This window comes from Phocoena phocoena, chromosome 8 (assembly GCF_963924675.1).
Source record: "Phocoena phocoena chromosome 8, mPhoPho1.1, whole genome shotgun sequence".
Taxonomy (NCBI): domain Eukaryota; kingdom Metazoa; phylum Chordata; class Mammalia; order Artiodactyla; family Phocoenidae; genus Phocoena; species Phocoena phocoena.
In genome coordinates, this window is record NC_089226.1 from 31,885,631 (window position 1) to 31,903,022 (window position 17,392).

Here is a 17,392-nt window from a genome sequence, read left to right on the forward strand (position 1 = left end):
TCACTGAAGAAATCAAAGAGGAAATCAAAAAATACCTAGAAACATATGACAATGAAAACACGATGACCCAAAACCTATGGGATGCAGCAAAAGCAGTTCTAGGAGGGAATATTATAGCAAGAAAATCCTAACTCAAGAAATAAGAAAAATCTGAAATAAAATACCTAACCTTACACCTAAAGCTATTAGAGAAAAAAGAACAAAAAATCCCCAAAGTTAGCAGAAGGAAAGAAATCATAAAAATCAGATCAGAAATAAATGAAAAAGAAATGAAGGAAACAATAGCAAAGATCAATAAAACTAAAAGCTAGTCTTTGAGAAAATAAACAAAATTGATAAACCATTAGCCAGACTCATCAAGAAAAAAAGGGAAAAGACTCAAATCAACAGAATTAGAAATGAAGAGGAGAAGTAACAACTGACACTGCAGAAATACAAAGGATCATGAGAGATTACTACAAGCAACTATATGCCAATACAATGGACAACCTGGAAGAAATGGACAAATTCTTAGAAAAGCACAAACTTCCAAGACTGAACCAGGAAGAAATAGAAAATATAAACAGACCAATCACAAGCACTGATATTGAAATTATGATGAAAAATCTTCCAACAAACAAAAGCCCAGGACCAGATGGTTTCACAGGGAAATTCTATCAAACATTTAAAGAAGGGCTAACACCTATTCTTCTCAAACCCTTCCAAAATATAGCAGAGGGAGGAACACTCCCAAACACATTCTAAGAGGCCACCAGCACCCTGATACCAAAACCAGACAAAGATGTCACAAAAAAAGAAAACTACAAGCCAATATCACTGATGAACATAGATGCAAAAATCCTCAACAAAATACTAACAAACAGAATCCAACAGCACATTAAAAGGATCATACACCATGATCGAGTGGATTTTATCCCAGGAATGCAAGGATTCTTCACTATATGCAAATCAATCAATGTGATAAACCATATTAACAAATTGAAGGAGAAAAACCATATGATCATCTCAATAGACGCAGGAAAAGCTTTTGGCAAAATTCAACACCCATTTATGATAAAAACCCTCCAGAAAGTAGGCATAGAGGGAACTTACATCAACATAATAAAGGACATATATGACAAACCCACAGCCAACATCGTTCCCAATGGTGAAAAACTCAAACCATCTCCACTAAGATTAGGAACAAGACAAGGTTGCCCACTCTCACCACTTATTCAACATAGTTTTGGAAGTTTTAGCCACAGCAGTCAGAGAATAAAAAGAAATAAAAGGAATCCAAATCGGAAAAGAAGTGAAACTGTCACTGTTTGCAGATGACACAATACCATACATAGAGAATCCTAAAGATGCTAACAGAAAACTACTAGAGCTAATCAATGAATTTGGTAAAGTAGCAGGATACAAAGTTAATGCACAGAAATCTCTTGCATTCCTATACACTAATTATGAAAAATTGGAAAGAGAAATTAAGGAAACACTCCCATTTACCGCTGCAACAAAAAGAATAAAATACCTGGAATAAACCTACCTAAGGCGGCCAAAGACCTCTATTATATTTTTCAGCTCCAGCATATTTGGGGAGTTTCCCATGACTTATTATAGTAAAAAAGCCACGTGCTCTCTCAAGAAATGTGTATTCTATATAATGACAAAATGAATAGGTAGTGTGATATGACACAAAAAGCACTGGACTGGGAGTCAGGACTACTATTAACTGGCTATGTGAGCCTTGGAGAAATAAGTGAACCTGTTGTCTTGGCTTCAGTTTCATCTTCAGGAAAATTGAAGTAAATGGACTAGAATCTCTAGGTCATGGGTCTTTAATTGCTATATGTAGCATAACCATTATGTGTGCTGAGGACCAAACTAGCCCAAGCAGTGGCTGGTCAGCAGCCAGTGTCAGGGTGATTGGAAGAGAAAGATTGGAGAAAGTGATTTCCAAGTTGAAGACCAGCTTTGGAGAAACCTGCAATTACAGAAGGTGAAGCATGGTAAGTATGGTAGATGAACGGGCAAGCCCATGCCTGAAGGTTTTTTTTGTTTAATATTTTTTCATGTAATTCAAGAGGAATTCAAGTGATGTTGACCACTAAGAAAAGAAATAATCTGATTAAAGGGAGACTTGAAGAGGGAATTCTCAGGGCTCCACTAGTGTACCTGGAAGGTGAGGGAGTGGAGCACAGGCTTTACGATGGCCACCGACCCAATCACAGCAGAGCATTTCCACTTGCCACTCCTCCCATCATTCCCCTCTATGACTTTGGAGACTGTTACAAAATGTTTGCTTAATAGTGATTTGAGTATTTGTATCTTTTACGTACTTTTCCATGCATTTCAAATTTTTAAAAAATTATGTTAAGATAATATATGTCCTGAATAATGCTCCCCAAATTTTTAAACTGAGAAGACATGTCTAAGTAGCAATTTGATTCTGGCAAATAAAGTGTGTTAAATTTAAAATTTCATGGGTCAAATTTATACAGAAGACAGGTGGGAGAAAAATCCTTTGAAAAACAAACACATTGTGTGCTTCCTGCCAATAAGAACGTAATACTTCCTCATTGTCATTAATAAAAGATAATACTTTCAAAGTTCTGTAGACGCTAAAAAGAAAGAAAACACTCAAATGCGTCACCTATTTCCACATTCAAGTCTGAGAAGCTATATAAATTTCTCCAGCCTCTGGCAGAAAACACCAAACCAACCGTAAGTCCGAGAGCAATCATCTCTGGACAGCAGCTATGCAGCTGGCCGTGCTGACCGTGCTGTACGCTGTGAGTGTGCTGCCTGGCACCCTGGCCCTGCAGCTTCCCCAGAAGGCAGGAGGCATGAGTGAGCTGCCGCGGGAACAGGCTCAGGTATGTCACTGGCCCACTCACCTGGGCCTCCACAGGCTCACCATCAGCATTAGGAAGTATGTTTTTCAATTTTAATAATTTTTCTGATTATATAGGTAATATATGTTTTAATCAAGTAGATGTTAAGAGCAAGCTTTGGAGCCTTCCCAAAGTGGATTCAAGTTCCAAGTCCTCCACTCAACTGTGTAGATGAACACAGGAATGTTATTAAACTTCTCTGAGCTTCAGTTTTCTAATTTGGAAGTTGGATAATATAATGATATCAACCAAATCGGGGTGTTGTGAAGCACTTTACAGAGTACCTGAGACATAATTCAATAAACTGAAGTCCTTATTGCTACTATTATTTATTGTAACTTGAGATTTTTCTCATAACGAGCAAAGTGTTGCCTCTTAAGATGAGGACTGCTTGTGATGGAGAGACTTGAAAAGAAAAAATGAGGGTATAAGTTGCAGTCCTCCCACTGACAAGCCAATGATGATGGGCAAGGCATGAACTTCTGACTTTGTTTTCTCATATATCTAATAGAGACAATAATACTGTGTTTTATACCTCACAGGATTATTCTAGAGAATAAAGGAAGTGGTAACAATACCAATTATCATGTATGTAACAATTACAGATTATGAAGTACTTCATATACATTGTGTCATTGAATCCTTAGCTCTATCCTGGGAAAAAGAAGAAACCAAAGTAAGGTTAATTCACATACTTACTAACTGTAAAGATAAGAGTCAAGGACAAGTTCTGGTTCAAAAATCATGTTCTTTCCAATATACTACTTAACAAGTAGCCTAATAAGTGTAAGTAATTATTACCTGGTAAAATAATGGGACATCTACTCCTAAGTATTGTTTATAAATTTAAGCCTTAAGCATAAGAAAAGTTGTGTTTTATTTCACACTAACTTTGACTTTTTAAAAGTCCATGTAATACATTGGACTGAACCAAATGAAATCAGTGATATTTGACAGTTTTTTTTTCTCCAAAGGAGCAATTTCATATGGGTCCACCTAATGGACTCTACAGAAGGAGTACACTTGCAAGAGTATTGAGTCCCTTTACCCATGGTGCACGTTGCCAATAAACCAGAGGGAGGTTCTCTAGGTTTAAAGGAAGGCAGGAAAATTCATCTTAAGGATGCAGAGAGATTTCTTACAAAGGGTGTCTTTGTAAAGCCTGTAGCTCTGGAAGGGAAAAAAATGAGCTATTTGTTTTCAAATCAGGGATTAATTGCTAATTGTCATGGGTGAACAATAAGTGTTTGTTGTGTTGAATGAAATACAGTCGTTGGTAATAGGAAGACAGAGCACAATATTGCTAAGGTTACTTATATAAAGCGCATACTCCTAAGCGGTTCTCAGACAAGTAAACATTACCACCTACTCCAAATTAGATTGCAAATGAGTGAGCCAATGTTTAAATCATTTCAAAGATATTATCACACATTATATAACACCATACATTTTTCTGATGAAATGGGCTTTGGAATCAGAACACAAGTTCAAATACCAGCTCCTTTGGTTACTCATGGGGTGACCTCGTGCAACTTATTTCACTCTCCTGAGCCATGATTCTTCAAATGTGAAATAGGAAAATAATGCCATACCTTACTTCACAGGGTGGTTATGAGGTTTAAATGAGATAAGTAATGTAAAGCTCCTGGTATAGTCCCTGGCACTAGTAAGTGCTTAATAAAAGTCCTTTGCTGCTGTTGTTATTTCATTCGCTTTCTATTTTTTCCTATTTAGGCTGCTGGACTGCCATCCTCATACCCATTCACTAGTGTCCTTTAAGAAATTCCCAGGGACCCAATTGCCCATGGAATACACCTGAGAGACCTGCTTTATCCTGCAGTCTCACAAAGAGGGTTTTATTAAGGAGTTAGCCATGGAAAGAGCACTGGCCTGGCAGTCAAGAAACTCAGAGCCAGTTCTGCTACTAACTTAACATGTGACCCCAGGGCAAATCATTTAGTTACTAAGAGTTCTGATTTCTTCACCTGGAGAATACGTATATAAAACAAAATAATGTCATAATTACCTTTCCCAGGACTAAAATATTAAGACCTTTAACCTCAGCTGGGACCTGATCTCCAGAGAATTTTAGAAAGGGCTGGGTGACTTTGGATCTCCCCATAGGGTCTCTGATGCCAAGGGGAGGTCTCAGCTGTGCCCCTTGAGGGCACACTGGGCACTCTTCCTGATTGGCTATTACAAACAAGTCTATGTTTTATAAAGTATACAGTGTGTTTCTCTTCAAAACATTTAATGGGATAAAAGAATAATGGAGGGACTCTTTTGCTCATGAAATGAAATGGCAGTGCTTCATCATCAATATTAAGTTTTCTTTTCATTAATGCACTCTTGTTTTACTTGGTTACTATGTAAGTATTCTGCCTTCACACTACTATTTGGGTCCACAGGAGTCAGAGGCAAAGATGTGCAGACTTCTGAGCTAAAAGAAGACAATAAACAAGAATTATAGATCAATTACTCTCTTTCCAATAGGACTATCTGAAGAGATTTTATCCATCTGACTCAAAAATAAGGGACCCCAATAGTTTAGAAGTCAAACTCAAGCAGATGCAAAAATTCTTTCGCCTGCCTATAACTGGAACATTAAGCTCCCATATTATAGAAATCATGCGGAAGCCCAGATGTGGAGTGCCAGATGTTGCAGAATATTCCCTATTCCCAGATCGCCCAAAATGGACTTCCAGAGTAGTCACCTACAGGTTAGTTTTGCTTTGGCTCATTTTAGCAAAAACAGTAAAGCCTATTTCCTAAAAGGTCTAACATTGTTTTCTTGTTTTCTACCAGGATCATGTCATATACTCGAGACTTACCACATGTCATAGTGAATCAATTAGTGGCAAAGGCCTTCAACGTGTGGAGCAAAGAGATCCCACTGAGCTTCAAGAGAGTTAGCTGGGGAATTGCTGATATCATGATTGGCTTTGCAAGAGGAGGTAAGGAAGATTCCTGCAGGCTGATCCTGTGTGCTATTTTGCTTGTTGTTTATATCAGTGCCCTCCTCTTTCTGGGATTTAAAAATCTTTAAAGAGATATAGATAGATGATAGATGATAGATAGATAGATCATCTCATTAAAGATCAATGTTCTTACACTTTTTCTAGTCCATTAACTTCGAGTCACTTTTTATGGCAGAAGATGGCAAACTACGGCCCATGAGCCAAATCTGTAAATAGTTATTAGAACACAGCCATGGTCCTTCATTTACCTATTGTCTATGAGTGCTTTGGGGCTACAATGGCAGACTTTAGCAATTCCGACAGAGGTCTTCAAGCCCACAAATCTGGTCCTTCACAGAAAATGTTTGCCAACCTCTGTTTTGTAACATGAATCATGATATACATATATATTTATGGGACAGTTTAAAATATATCTAACTAACATCAATATTAAACCAAAAGAAGAGGTTACAACTTCCAAAGGCCTTAAGTGGTCTCCAAGAAGTGAACAGTCCCTGTGGCTTATTGCCAACACCCTTCATGTAGTAAAAAGTAGAAAATAGAGAACTTTCATATTAAAGGGCTTAAGGAGGTATAACCCATATACGTGAACTGCTATTAATTGCTGGTGTTTCATGGTGCAAATTTAGAGGAAAATGTTGGTCTTTTTGGCCTGCTTTAATGTTAAACTTCCTGGGTGCTGCGAATTTAGCCGAAATTTGAGCTTCAACCACAATATCAACAAGACTGAAGAAAACCTTACAGAAAAGCACTGATCATGGCACTCCATGTTTTTCAAGAACTGGATATGGCCTGACACCAATTTGAAAATAAATGTCTCTGCATCACAAATAAAAGCACTATCAAAATCTATTTTAAGACACCTTGAGCACAGTTCTTCAAGGGACTGTCTACTACATCCGCAAAGAAAAAGCTGGGTTTTTAAGAAAACGTATATTAAATGGTATGCAGTTACCTGCTGAATCCAGTACTCAAACTCATTGTCCACTCTGCCACCATCCAGCTAAGGAAAATGATCAAATATAACACTTAGATGCCACCATAAGTAGGATGTGAATGTATTTAAAGTCCATATCAGTAAACTTTCAACATGTGGTGGTTATCAGGGATGAGCAGTGGTTCTGTGAAAGAAAAAGTCCCTGTGACAAATAAACACCCAAACCACCCTGTGTATGCAGCTGACTGCTTGGGGCTAATCTTTCTAACCTCAATAATCATGTACTGTAAACTAAAAGATGAAATGACTGGAGATGAATTCAGTCACTAAAGGCAATTACCACTTTTTCTTTCAGCTCACGGGGACCCCGACCCATTTGATGGGCCAGGAAACACACTGGCTCATGCCTTTGCACCTGGGCCAGGCCTGGGAGGAGATGCTCACTTTGATGAGGATGAACGCTGGACTGATGCTAGCAGTATAGGTACAGCATCCCAAATCTCTTCCACTACATATGCTTTTTAAAATCCTGAACTTTTTATACTTAACTATCTTTAAGTTAACAATTGAAAGCAATTAATAGTAGTTATTGAGCACTTGCTAACTGCCACCTCTGTGCTTTAAATGCATTATTGCATTTAATATGCTCATAATGCTCCATATATAGAAGATAGATACTCAGGCTACAGAGTCAAAAAATGTTGGGTTCAATTTGCTTTACCTCTACCAATTACTCACTTTGTGTCTTTGGGCAAGTTATTTAACTTCTCTGAGCCTCAGTTTCCTTATCTATGAAATGGGACTTTAAATAATTCCTACCTCACAGGATTGCTGTTGGAATTAAATGAGATAATGCTTATGCAGTGCTTAGCACAGTGCTTGGTATATATTAATAATTCAATAAATTATAGCTCTTCTATATATATCCCCAAAATAAGTTTTTTAATTGAAGGTGAAAGAGGAGCAGAGACTATGATATTTGAGAAGTATATACAGTTCTGATATTATTCACTGTTTTTCAGAAAGAACCCACACCATAACCCAGCCTATCATATTCATCACTTTACAAAGTAGAAGATCATAGACAAAACAGAAAACTAACGAAGAGAATCTCTAGATAAATAATCCTAACTGGAGACAATGCTTTTTTTTTTTTAATCTTTATTGGAGTATAATTGCTTTACAATGGTGTGTTAGTTTCTGCTTTATAACAAAGTGAATCAGTTATACATATACATATGTCCCCATATCTCTTCCCTCTTGCGTCTCCCTCCTTCCCATCCTCCCTATCCCACCCCACTAGGTGGTCACAAAGCATCAAGCGGATCTCCCTGTGCTATGCGGCTGCTTCCCACTAGCTATCTATTTTACGTTTGGGAGTGTATATATGTCCATGCCACTCTCTCACTTTGTCACAGTTTACCCTTCCCCTTCCCCATATCCTCAAGTCCATTCTCTAGTAGGTCTGTGTCTTTATCCCTGTTTTACCCCTAGGTTCTTCATGACATTTTTTTTTCTTAAATTCCATATATATGTGTTAGCATACGGTATTTGTCTTTCTCTTTCTGACTTACTTCACTCTGTATGACAGACTCTAGGTCCATCCACCTCATTACAAATAGCTCAATTTCGTTTCTTTTTATGGCTAATATTCCATTGTATATACGTGCCACATCTTCTTTATCCATTCATCCGATGATGGACACTTAGGTTGTTTCCATCTCCGGGCTATTGTAAATAGAGCTGCAATGAACATTTTGGTACATGACTCTGTTTGAATTATGGTTTTCTCAGGGTATATGCCCAGTAGTGGGATTGCTGGGTCATATGGTAGTTCTATTTGTAGATTTTTAAGGAACCTCCATACTGTTCTCCATAGTGACTATACCAATTCACATTCCCACCAGCAGTGCAAGAGTGTTCCCTTTCCTCCACACCCTCTCCAGCATTTATTGTTTCCAGATTTTTTGATGATGGCCATCCTGACTGGTGTGAGATGGTATCTCATTGTAGTTTTGATTTGCATTTCTCTAATGATTAATGATGTTGAGCATTCTTTCATGTGTTTGTTGGCAGTCTGTATATCTTCTTTGGAGAAATGTCGATTTAGGTCTTCTGCCCATTTTTGGATTGGGTTGTTTGTTTTTTTGTTATTGAACTGCATGAGCTGCTTGTAAATTTTGGAGATTAATCCTTTGTCAGTTGCTTCATTTGCAAATATTTTCTCCCATTCTGAGGGTTGTCTTTTGGTCTTGTTTATGGTTTCCTTTGCTGTGTGTGCAAAAGCTTTGAAGTTTCATTAGGTCCCATTTGTTTATTTTTGTTTTTATTCCATTTCTCTAGGAGGTGGGTCAAAAAGGATCTTGCTGTGATTTATGTCATAGATTGTTCTGCCTATGTTTTCCTCTAAGAGCTTGATAGTTTCTGGCCTTACATTTAGGTCTTTAATCCAGTTTGAGCTTATTTTTGTGTATGGTGTTAGGGAGTGATCTAATCTCATTCTTGTACATGTACCTGTCCAGTTTTCCCAGTACCACTTATTGAAGAGGCTGTCCTTTCTCCACTGTACATTTTTTAAAAAGTGGCTACTGGTTACTGGCCCTGAAAGTGAAATGAGTACTTGTGTTTGGCAATGGGAATTCACCACTACAGTGATGCCTTGCCGTGAAAATCTAACCTATGTAAAATTATGACATTGCTTCCGTTTCACATCTTGCATACCTTTTCCATTCTTCCTTCTTCCCACTCAAGGTAAGCTAAAGACAGCTTCCTTCAATCTAATGCACCACAATTGGAACTCTGGCCACTCAAACACATTCACACCTTCCCCCTTATCTGCAAAGCCTTTCTATGAGTCTGAGGGAGAGAGAGCACATACATAATACACTTTAACAAGTCAAAAGCAAATCCCAGCATCGCCTGGAGTTCCTGCCTTATGGTCGTCTTTCTCAAAGCCAACTTTCTCTCTCCTGCTATTCAAAGTCACTATCATTTATTGAATAGCCATTATTATTTTCCAGATATTGGGAAACTCATTATGACAAATCGACAAGGTAGGAATTATTATCTCCATTTTACAGATGAGGAACTGAGACTCAGAAATGCCCATTAATTTGTCCAGAGTTGTCCAGCTAGTAAGTAGTAGAGCTGAGTTTCAAAACCAGGTCTTTATACAATACTTAGAAGCCTTTGCTTTCCTCTACTGAATACTGCTATCTGAGTGATTACATAAGAAGCAAATAGGCAGAAATACATTATATTTTAAAAGAAAGGTGATGAGATTAAAGCACTACTATTCTTTTTTTTAAACTTTATTGAAGTATAGTTGATTTAGTGTTGTGTTAATTTCTGCTGTACTGCAAAGTCATTCAGTTATACACATATTCTTTTTCATATACTTTTCCATTATGGTTTATCACAGGATATTGAATAGAGTTCCCTGTGCTTTACAGTAGGACCTTGTTGTTTATCCATTCTATATATAATGGTTTGCATCTGCTAATCCCAAACTCCCAATCCTTCCCTCCCACACCCCCACTTGGCAACCATGAGTCTGCTCTCAATGTCTGTGAGTCTGTTTTTGTTTCATAGATATGTTCATTTGTGTCATATTTTAGATTCCACATATAAGTGATATCAGATGGCATTTGTCTTTTTCTTATTTCACTTAGTATGATATCTCAGGTCCATCCATGTTGCTGCTAATGGCATTATTTTCTATGGCTGAGTAGTATTCCATCATATAAATGTACCACATCTGCATTTTTTTAACATCTTTATTGAAGTATAATTGCTTTACAGTGGTGTGCTAGTTTCTGCTGCATAACAAAGTGAATCAGCTATACATATACATATAACACCATATCTCCTCCTTCTTGCGTCTCCCTCCTACCCTACCTATCTCACCCCTCTAGGTGGTTAAAAAGCACCGAACTGATCTCCCTGTTCTATGTGGCTGCTTTCCAATAGCTCTCTATTCTACATTTGGTAGGGTATATATGTCCATGCCACTCTCTCACTTCATCCCAGCTTACCCTTGCCCCTCTCCATGTCCTCAAGTCCATTCTCTATGTCTGCATCTTTATTCCTGTCCTACTCTGAGGTTCTTCAGAACCCTTTATTTTTTTAAGATTCCATATATATGTGTTAGCATACGGTATTTGTTTTTCTCTTTCTGACTTATTTCATTCTGTATGACAGAATATAGGTCCATCCACCTCGCTACAAATACCTCAATTTCGTTTCTTTTTATGGCTGAGTAATATTCCATTGTATATAAGTGCCACATCTTTTTACCTATTCATCTGTTGATGGACACTTAGGCTGCTTCCTGGCTACTGTAAATAGTGCTGCAATGAATATTGGGTATATGGCTCTTTTTGAATTATGGCTCTCTCTGGGTATATGCCCAGCAGTGGGATTGCTGAGTCGCATGGTAGTTCTATTTTTAGTTGTTTAAGGAACCTCCATAGTGGCTGTATCAATTTACATTCCCCCCAACAGTGCAAGAGGGTTCCCTTTTCTCCTCACTCCCCCCCGCATTTATTGTTTCTAGATATTTTTATGATGGCCATCCTGACTGGTGTGAGGTGATACCTCATTGTAGTTTTGATTTGCATTTCTCTAATGATTAGTGATGTTGAACATCCTTTCATGTGTTTGTTGGCAATCTGTATATCTTCTTTGGAGAAATGTCTTTTTAGGTCTTCTGCCCATTTTTGGACTGGGTTGTTTGATTTTTTGATATTGAATTGCATGAGCTGCGTGTATATTTTGGAGATTAATCTTTTGTCAGTTGCTTCATTTGCAAATATTTTCTCCCATTCTGAGGGTTGTCTTTTCGTCTTGTTTATGGTTTCCTTTGCTGTGTGTGCAAAAGCTTTGAAGTTTCATTAGGTCCCATTTGTTTATTTTCGTTTTTATTTCCATTTCTCTAGGAGGTGGGTCAAAAAGGATCTTGTTGTGATTTATGTCATAGAGTGTTCTGCCTATGTTTTCCTCTAAGAGTTTTATAGTTTCTGGCCTTACATTTAGGTCTTTAATCCATTTGGAGTTTATTTTTGTGTATGGTGTTAGGGAGTGTTCTAATTTCATTCTTGTACATGTAGCTGTCCAGTTTTCCCAGCAACACTTATTGAAGAGGCTGTCTTTTCTCCATTGTATATTCTTACCTCCTTAGTCAAAGATAAGGTGACCATAGGTGCATGGGTTTATCTCTGGGCTTTCTATCCTGTTCCATTAGTCTATATTTCTGTTTTTGTGCCAATACCATACTGTCTTGATTACTGTAGCTTTGTACTGTAGTCTGAAGTCAGGGAGCCTGATTTCTCCAGCTCCATTTTTCTTTCTCAATATTGCTTTGGCTATTCAGGGTCTTTTGTGCTTCTGTACAAATGTGAAATTATTTGTTCTAGTTCTGTGAAAAATGCCATTGGTAATTTGATAGGGATTGCGTTGAATCTGTAGATTGCTTTCAGCAGTATAGTCATTTTCACAATGTTGATTCTTCCAATCCAAGAACATGGTATATCCCTCCATCTGTTTGTATCCTCTTTCATTTCTTTCATAAGAGTCCTATAGTTTTCTGCATACAGCTCTTTTGTCTCCTTAGGTAGGTTTATTCCTAGATATTTTATTCTTTTTGTTGCAGCAGTAAATGGGAGTGTTTCCTCAATTTCTCTTTCAGATTTTTCATCATTAGCGTATAGGAATGCAAGAGATTTCTGTGCATTAATTTTGTATCTTGCTACTCTACCACATTCATTGATTAGCATTAGTAGTTTTCTGGTAGCATCTTTAGGATTCTCTATGTATAGTATTATGTCATCTGCAAACAGTGACAGCTTTACTTCTTCTTTTCTGATTTGGATTCTTTTTATTTCTTTTTCTTCTCTGATTTCTGTGGCTAAAACTTCCAAAGCTATGTTGAATAATAGTGGTGCGAGTGGGCAACCTTGTCTTCTTCCTCATCTTAGTGGAAATGGGTTCAGTTTTTCACCATTAAGAACGATGTTGGCTGTGAGTTTGTCATATATGGCCTTTATTATGTTGACACAAGTTCTCTCTATGACTACTTTCTGGAGGGTTTTTATCATAAATGGGTGTTGAATTTTGTCAAAAGCTTTTCCTGCATCTATTGAGATGATCATATGGTTTTTATTCTTCAGTTTGTTAATATGGTGTATCTCACTGATTGATTTGAGTATATTGAAGAATCCTTGCATTCCTGGGGTAAACCCCACTCGATCATGGTGTATGATCCTTTTAATGTGCTGTTGGATTCTGTTTGTTAGTATTTTGTTGAGGATTTTTGCATCTATATTCATCAGTGATATTGGCCTGTAGTTTTCTTTTTTTGTGACATCTTTGTCTGGTTTTGGTATCAGGGTGATGGTGGCCTCTTAGAATGAGTTTAGGAGTGTTCCTCCCTCTGCTATATTCTGGAAGAGTTTGAGAAGGATAGGTGTTAGCTCTTCTTTAAATGTTTGACAGAATTTGCCTTTGAAGCCATCTGGTCCTGAGCTTTTGTTTGTTGGAAGACTTTTAATCATAATTTCAATATCAGTGCTTGTGATTGGTCTGTTTATATTTTCTATTTCTTCCTGGTTCAGTCTCATAAGGTTGTGCTTTTCTAAAAATTTGTCCATTTCTTCCAGGTCGTCCATGGTATTGGCATAGAGTTCCTTGTAGTAATCTCTCATGATCTTTTGTATTTCTGCAGTGTCAGTTGTTACTTCTCCTGTTTCATTTCTAATTCTGTTGATTTGAGTCTTCCCTTTTGTCTTGATGAGTCTGGCTCATGGTTTATCAATTTTGTTTATCTCTGAAAAATCCAGCTTTTAGTTTTATTGATCTTTGCTATTGTTTCCTTCATTTCTTTTTCATTTATTTCTGATCTGATCTTTATGATTTCTTTCCTTCTGCTAACTTTTGGGGGTTTTTTGTTCTTTCTTTCTCTAATTGCTTTAGGTGTAAGGTTAGGTTGTTGATTTGAGATGTTTCTTGTTTCTTGAGGTAGGATTGTATTGCTATAAACTTCCCTCTTAGAACTGCTTTTGCTGCATCCCATAGGTTCTGGGTCATCGTGTTTTCATTTTCATATGTTTCTAGGTATTTTATTTATTTCCTCTTTGACTTCTTCAGTGATCTCTTGGTTATTTAGTAGTGTACTTTTAGCCTCCATGTGTTTGTATTTTTTACAGATTTTTTCCTGTAATTGATATATAGTCTCATAATGTTGTGGTTGGAAAAGATACTTGATATGATTTCAATTTTCTTAAATTTACCAAGGCTTGATTTGTGACCCAAGATATGATCTATCCTAGAGAATGTTCCAGAAGCACTTGAGAAGAAAGTGTATTTTGTTTTTTTGGGATGGAATGTCCTATAAATATCAACTAAGTACATCTTGTTTAATGTATCATTTAAAGCTTGTGTTTCCTTATTTATTTTCATTTTGGATGATCTGTCCATTGGTGAAAGTGAGTTGTTTAAGTCCCCTACTATGACTGTGTTACTGTTGATTTCCCCTTTCATGGCTGTTAGCATTTGCCTTATGTATTGAGGAAAGCACTACTATTCTGATTCCTCTTCTAAACCTTCCGCGTTTGTGAAGGCCTGGAAACAAATACGCAAACTGTGGAGAATTTAAATGGTTAGGTATTTTATAATTATTTTATTTTTATTATTATCTATTTTGATTTTATTATATATATAGTTATTTTTTACAGTTACTGTATGTCTCTTTTGTTGCAGGAATTAATTTCCTGTATGCTGCAACTCATGAACTTGGCCATTCCTTGGGTCTGGATCATTCATCTGATCCTAATGCTGTGATGTATCCAACTTATGGAGAAGGCAATTACAAGAATTTCAAACTTTCACAGGATGATATCAATGGAATTCAGAAATTATATGGTAATATTTATGATTTCCATATTTCCAATGTCTCCTTAAGACATTGCCTCCTTTGGGTAGGCTTGAATGAGAAAGGCTGGGAAATAGGTATTTACTTGGAAAAACACACTGGAACTTTTATATCTAAAAGCCTATTGAGGGGAGAAATTTGAGACATTAGATACTTGAAATTTAATCATGCTATTTTATACTATGAGGATATTGATTTTAAGTTTTAAGTAATATAGTATCATTTGGTGAAATCATGCAAATGATGCTCTCAAACGTTTTTTATAAGCTGCCACTCACTCTTCTTTCTTGCTTGATTCAAATACTTTAGGGAGCCTCCCCCAAAGGGATGGACAGAGGAACATAACACCTTCCACTGTAGCTTCCCACTCCCAAGGGTTTGGCCCTAGGTGCTTAAAAGTTACCCAATTTTTCCTGCTTGTATATATGCATAGGGAAATGGGTTAACCATAGACAGTGACTTATTATTGCTGGTCATGATGGGTATGAATATACCATGTCCCAATCTACACTTTTTTGTTTTAATCAAGTTCCAAATTCAATTTAAAAGAATAAACTGATATGTATTTGCTTGATCAAGTCAGAAAGAGTAATGTGAGAAAGGAATCAAAGGACAAGGATAAAAAGCCATGTCTCTAGATGAGAATAGTAAGAGTCAAAGAAGCTAAATAAATCGTCCAAGGACAAGAGGCTGCTGAATTCTTGAACAAAGATTCCAAGCCAGGGCTGCATGATTTCACATTCTTTCTACTTCATATTTCAGCCTATCACTACTTAGTATGCTTCTAAAAGCAATTTGGAAAAGAAAATACATACAGAATGATATCTTTAAGTACACAGATATAATTAAACCTTTCCGGCAAATTACCAGGATGATAAGAATATTCGGCAAAAAGATAACATAAGAGTCTCTGAATGTTCAGAAGAGCAATGAAAGTGCTTCCACATAGTAAATAATGTAATGTCCTCAGGGGGAAATTACTCCTGTAGGATAATGGATTTAAGCTATCCGTTGAACCTATAACTTACTATCGATCAGCATCTCCTAAACTGTGTTCCCAGAACACTGGTCCTACCAGACAATTCCCCAAAAAAAGATGCTTTGGAGAAACAAGTTCAAAAACCACTACCTACTGTATTTAAAGTGCACAGGATGTTAAAAAGGATCTAACAAACTGTCATTTAACTAAGTGCTTCCCAAATTATAATCCTTTTTGTGGCACACCCATTGAGCCCTCTCAGAATAGCATTTCAGAGAACACGTTTTGGAAAATACCATTAACTGTACCACAAAGTTCTGACTTAAGGAGCTGCTGCTGTCCAAAAAAGTTCACGAAACACTGACAATTGTTGGTAAAGTCAACACCAACAAAACAGAGAATAGTACCTCCCCTTATATAAAACTACAGAACTTACAGAATACTCTATGGCATGAATAACTATCTTTGAACCTTAAGAAAATTAGAAAGGGCCTGAAAAATGTTCTTCGGCAGACTGATTAGATTTAACATAAAGAAGATGGATTAGTGCATTAAATCCTTAAGTATTAGACAGTGAAGTGCCTCTAGTCAAAGTTGGAAAGAGGTAGCTTCTGGACAAATGAAAGTAAGATTTAATTACATAGGTTTTTCATGTAGGTAGTTTATTAATACAATAAGTGATGTGAGAAGAAAATATAAATTCAAAAGAATATGGTTAAACTGATGGATATAAAATTCCCAATGTTCCTTTCAGAATAATAAAAATAATAGCTAAAATGCATCAAGTTTTTATAGTGTACCAGGCATTTCATGTGCAATAGCTTATTTAATTCAACAATCCAATGAGTTGTTACTGTCCTCATTTTACAGGCTGGTAATCTAACATGAAGAGAAGCTAAGTAATAACTTACCCAAGATCACATGGCTGGTAAAATGACAGAGTGAAAAGACAGGGTGCAAAGATATCTGACCACCCAGGGACTACACTCCATACAGTGTTGCCTTTTTAGCCTTTGGAGATTGTTCTTCAGAACTGTTGTCCCAGGCACAGAAACTGGGCTGGGTGAATGATGGACTGTACATACTGTGACATTTCTTGTGTTTTTATAGTCTTAGGATTTTTTAATATGTTTTATACGTTGTCAGAATGTTCTTATTTTGTCTCTTCACAGGAAAGAGAAATGATTCAAGAAAAAAATTAGAAACTTCAGGGAGAACACACATTCATTCATTGGATTCTATATAGTTGTTCCCAACCAGAATTAAAGAACACTATTGCTGCACTCCATTTACCCCTTGCTGCCTCCATCCTTGTATTGTGGTTGGTTTTTATACATCTCTCTCCCCCTATGGGGATAAACCCTATTATGACTTTACTATGTCTTACTCATCTATAACTCTCCTCAAGCAACATGCACTTGATGGATGTGAATAAATGTTAAATACATAGATAAATAAAATTTTTATTCCATGGTAAAATAATTTCTATTTGGAAGTACTGTTTCTGTGGCAAGAGAAGATATGCTAAGACTAAGACCAGAAAAAAGAATTAAATAACCCCACCACATTATTTTGGGACTTCAGCTGCACCTCACCCTATCACCAGTTGGGTAAGGTATAGTATAGTATAGTACAGTATAGTATAAACCAAGATAGTATAACCCAAAGGTACCTTAAGTTCCTCTCATCCTTTGG

At 36.8% G+C, this 17,392-nt stretch overlaps 1 protein-coding gene across 1 annotated transcript; it reads left to right on the top strand.

Annotated features, from left to right (window-relative positions):
• The first annotated feature begins 2,573 nt into the window (after positions 1–2,573).
• MMP7 (matrix metallopeptidase 7) lies at positions 2,574–17,176 on the top strand. Its single transcript, XM_065881682.1, has 6 exons — positions 2,574–2,858; positions 5,370–5,596; positions 5,682–5,830; positions 7,147–7,275; positions 14,547–14,708; positions 16,870–17,176. Exons 1-6 carry the CDS (start codon positions 2,742–2,744, stop codon positions 16,941–16,943), a joined length of 858 nt encoding a protein of 285 aa, XP_065737754.1. The 5' UTR covers positions 2,574–2,741; the 3' UTR covers positions 16,944–17,176.
• The last annotated feature ends 216 nt before the right edge of the window (positions 17,177–17,392 follow it).

What these genes read in the sequence shown, in the direction of transcription:
- MMP7 (XM_065881682.1), top strand. Translation starts at nt 2,742, where the DNA reads ATGCAGCTGGCCGTGCTGACCGTGCTGTACGCTGTGAGTGTGCTGCCT. An exon ending in GATTGGCTTTGCAAGAGGAG is followed by an intron (nt 5,831 to 7,146) that starts GTAAGGAAGATT and finishes TTTTTCTTTCAG; the next exon opens with CTCACGGGGACCCCGACCCA. An exon ending in GACTGATGCTAGCAGTATAG is followed by an intron (nt 7,276 to 14,546) that starts GTACAGCATCCC and finishes CTTTTGTTGCAG; the next exon opens with GAATTAATTTCCTGTATGCT.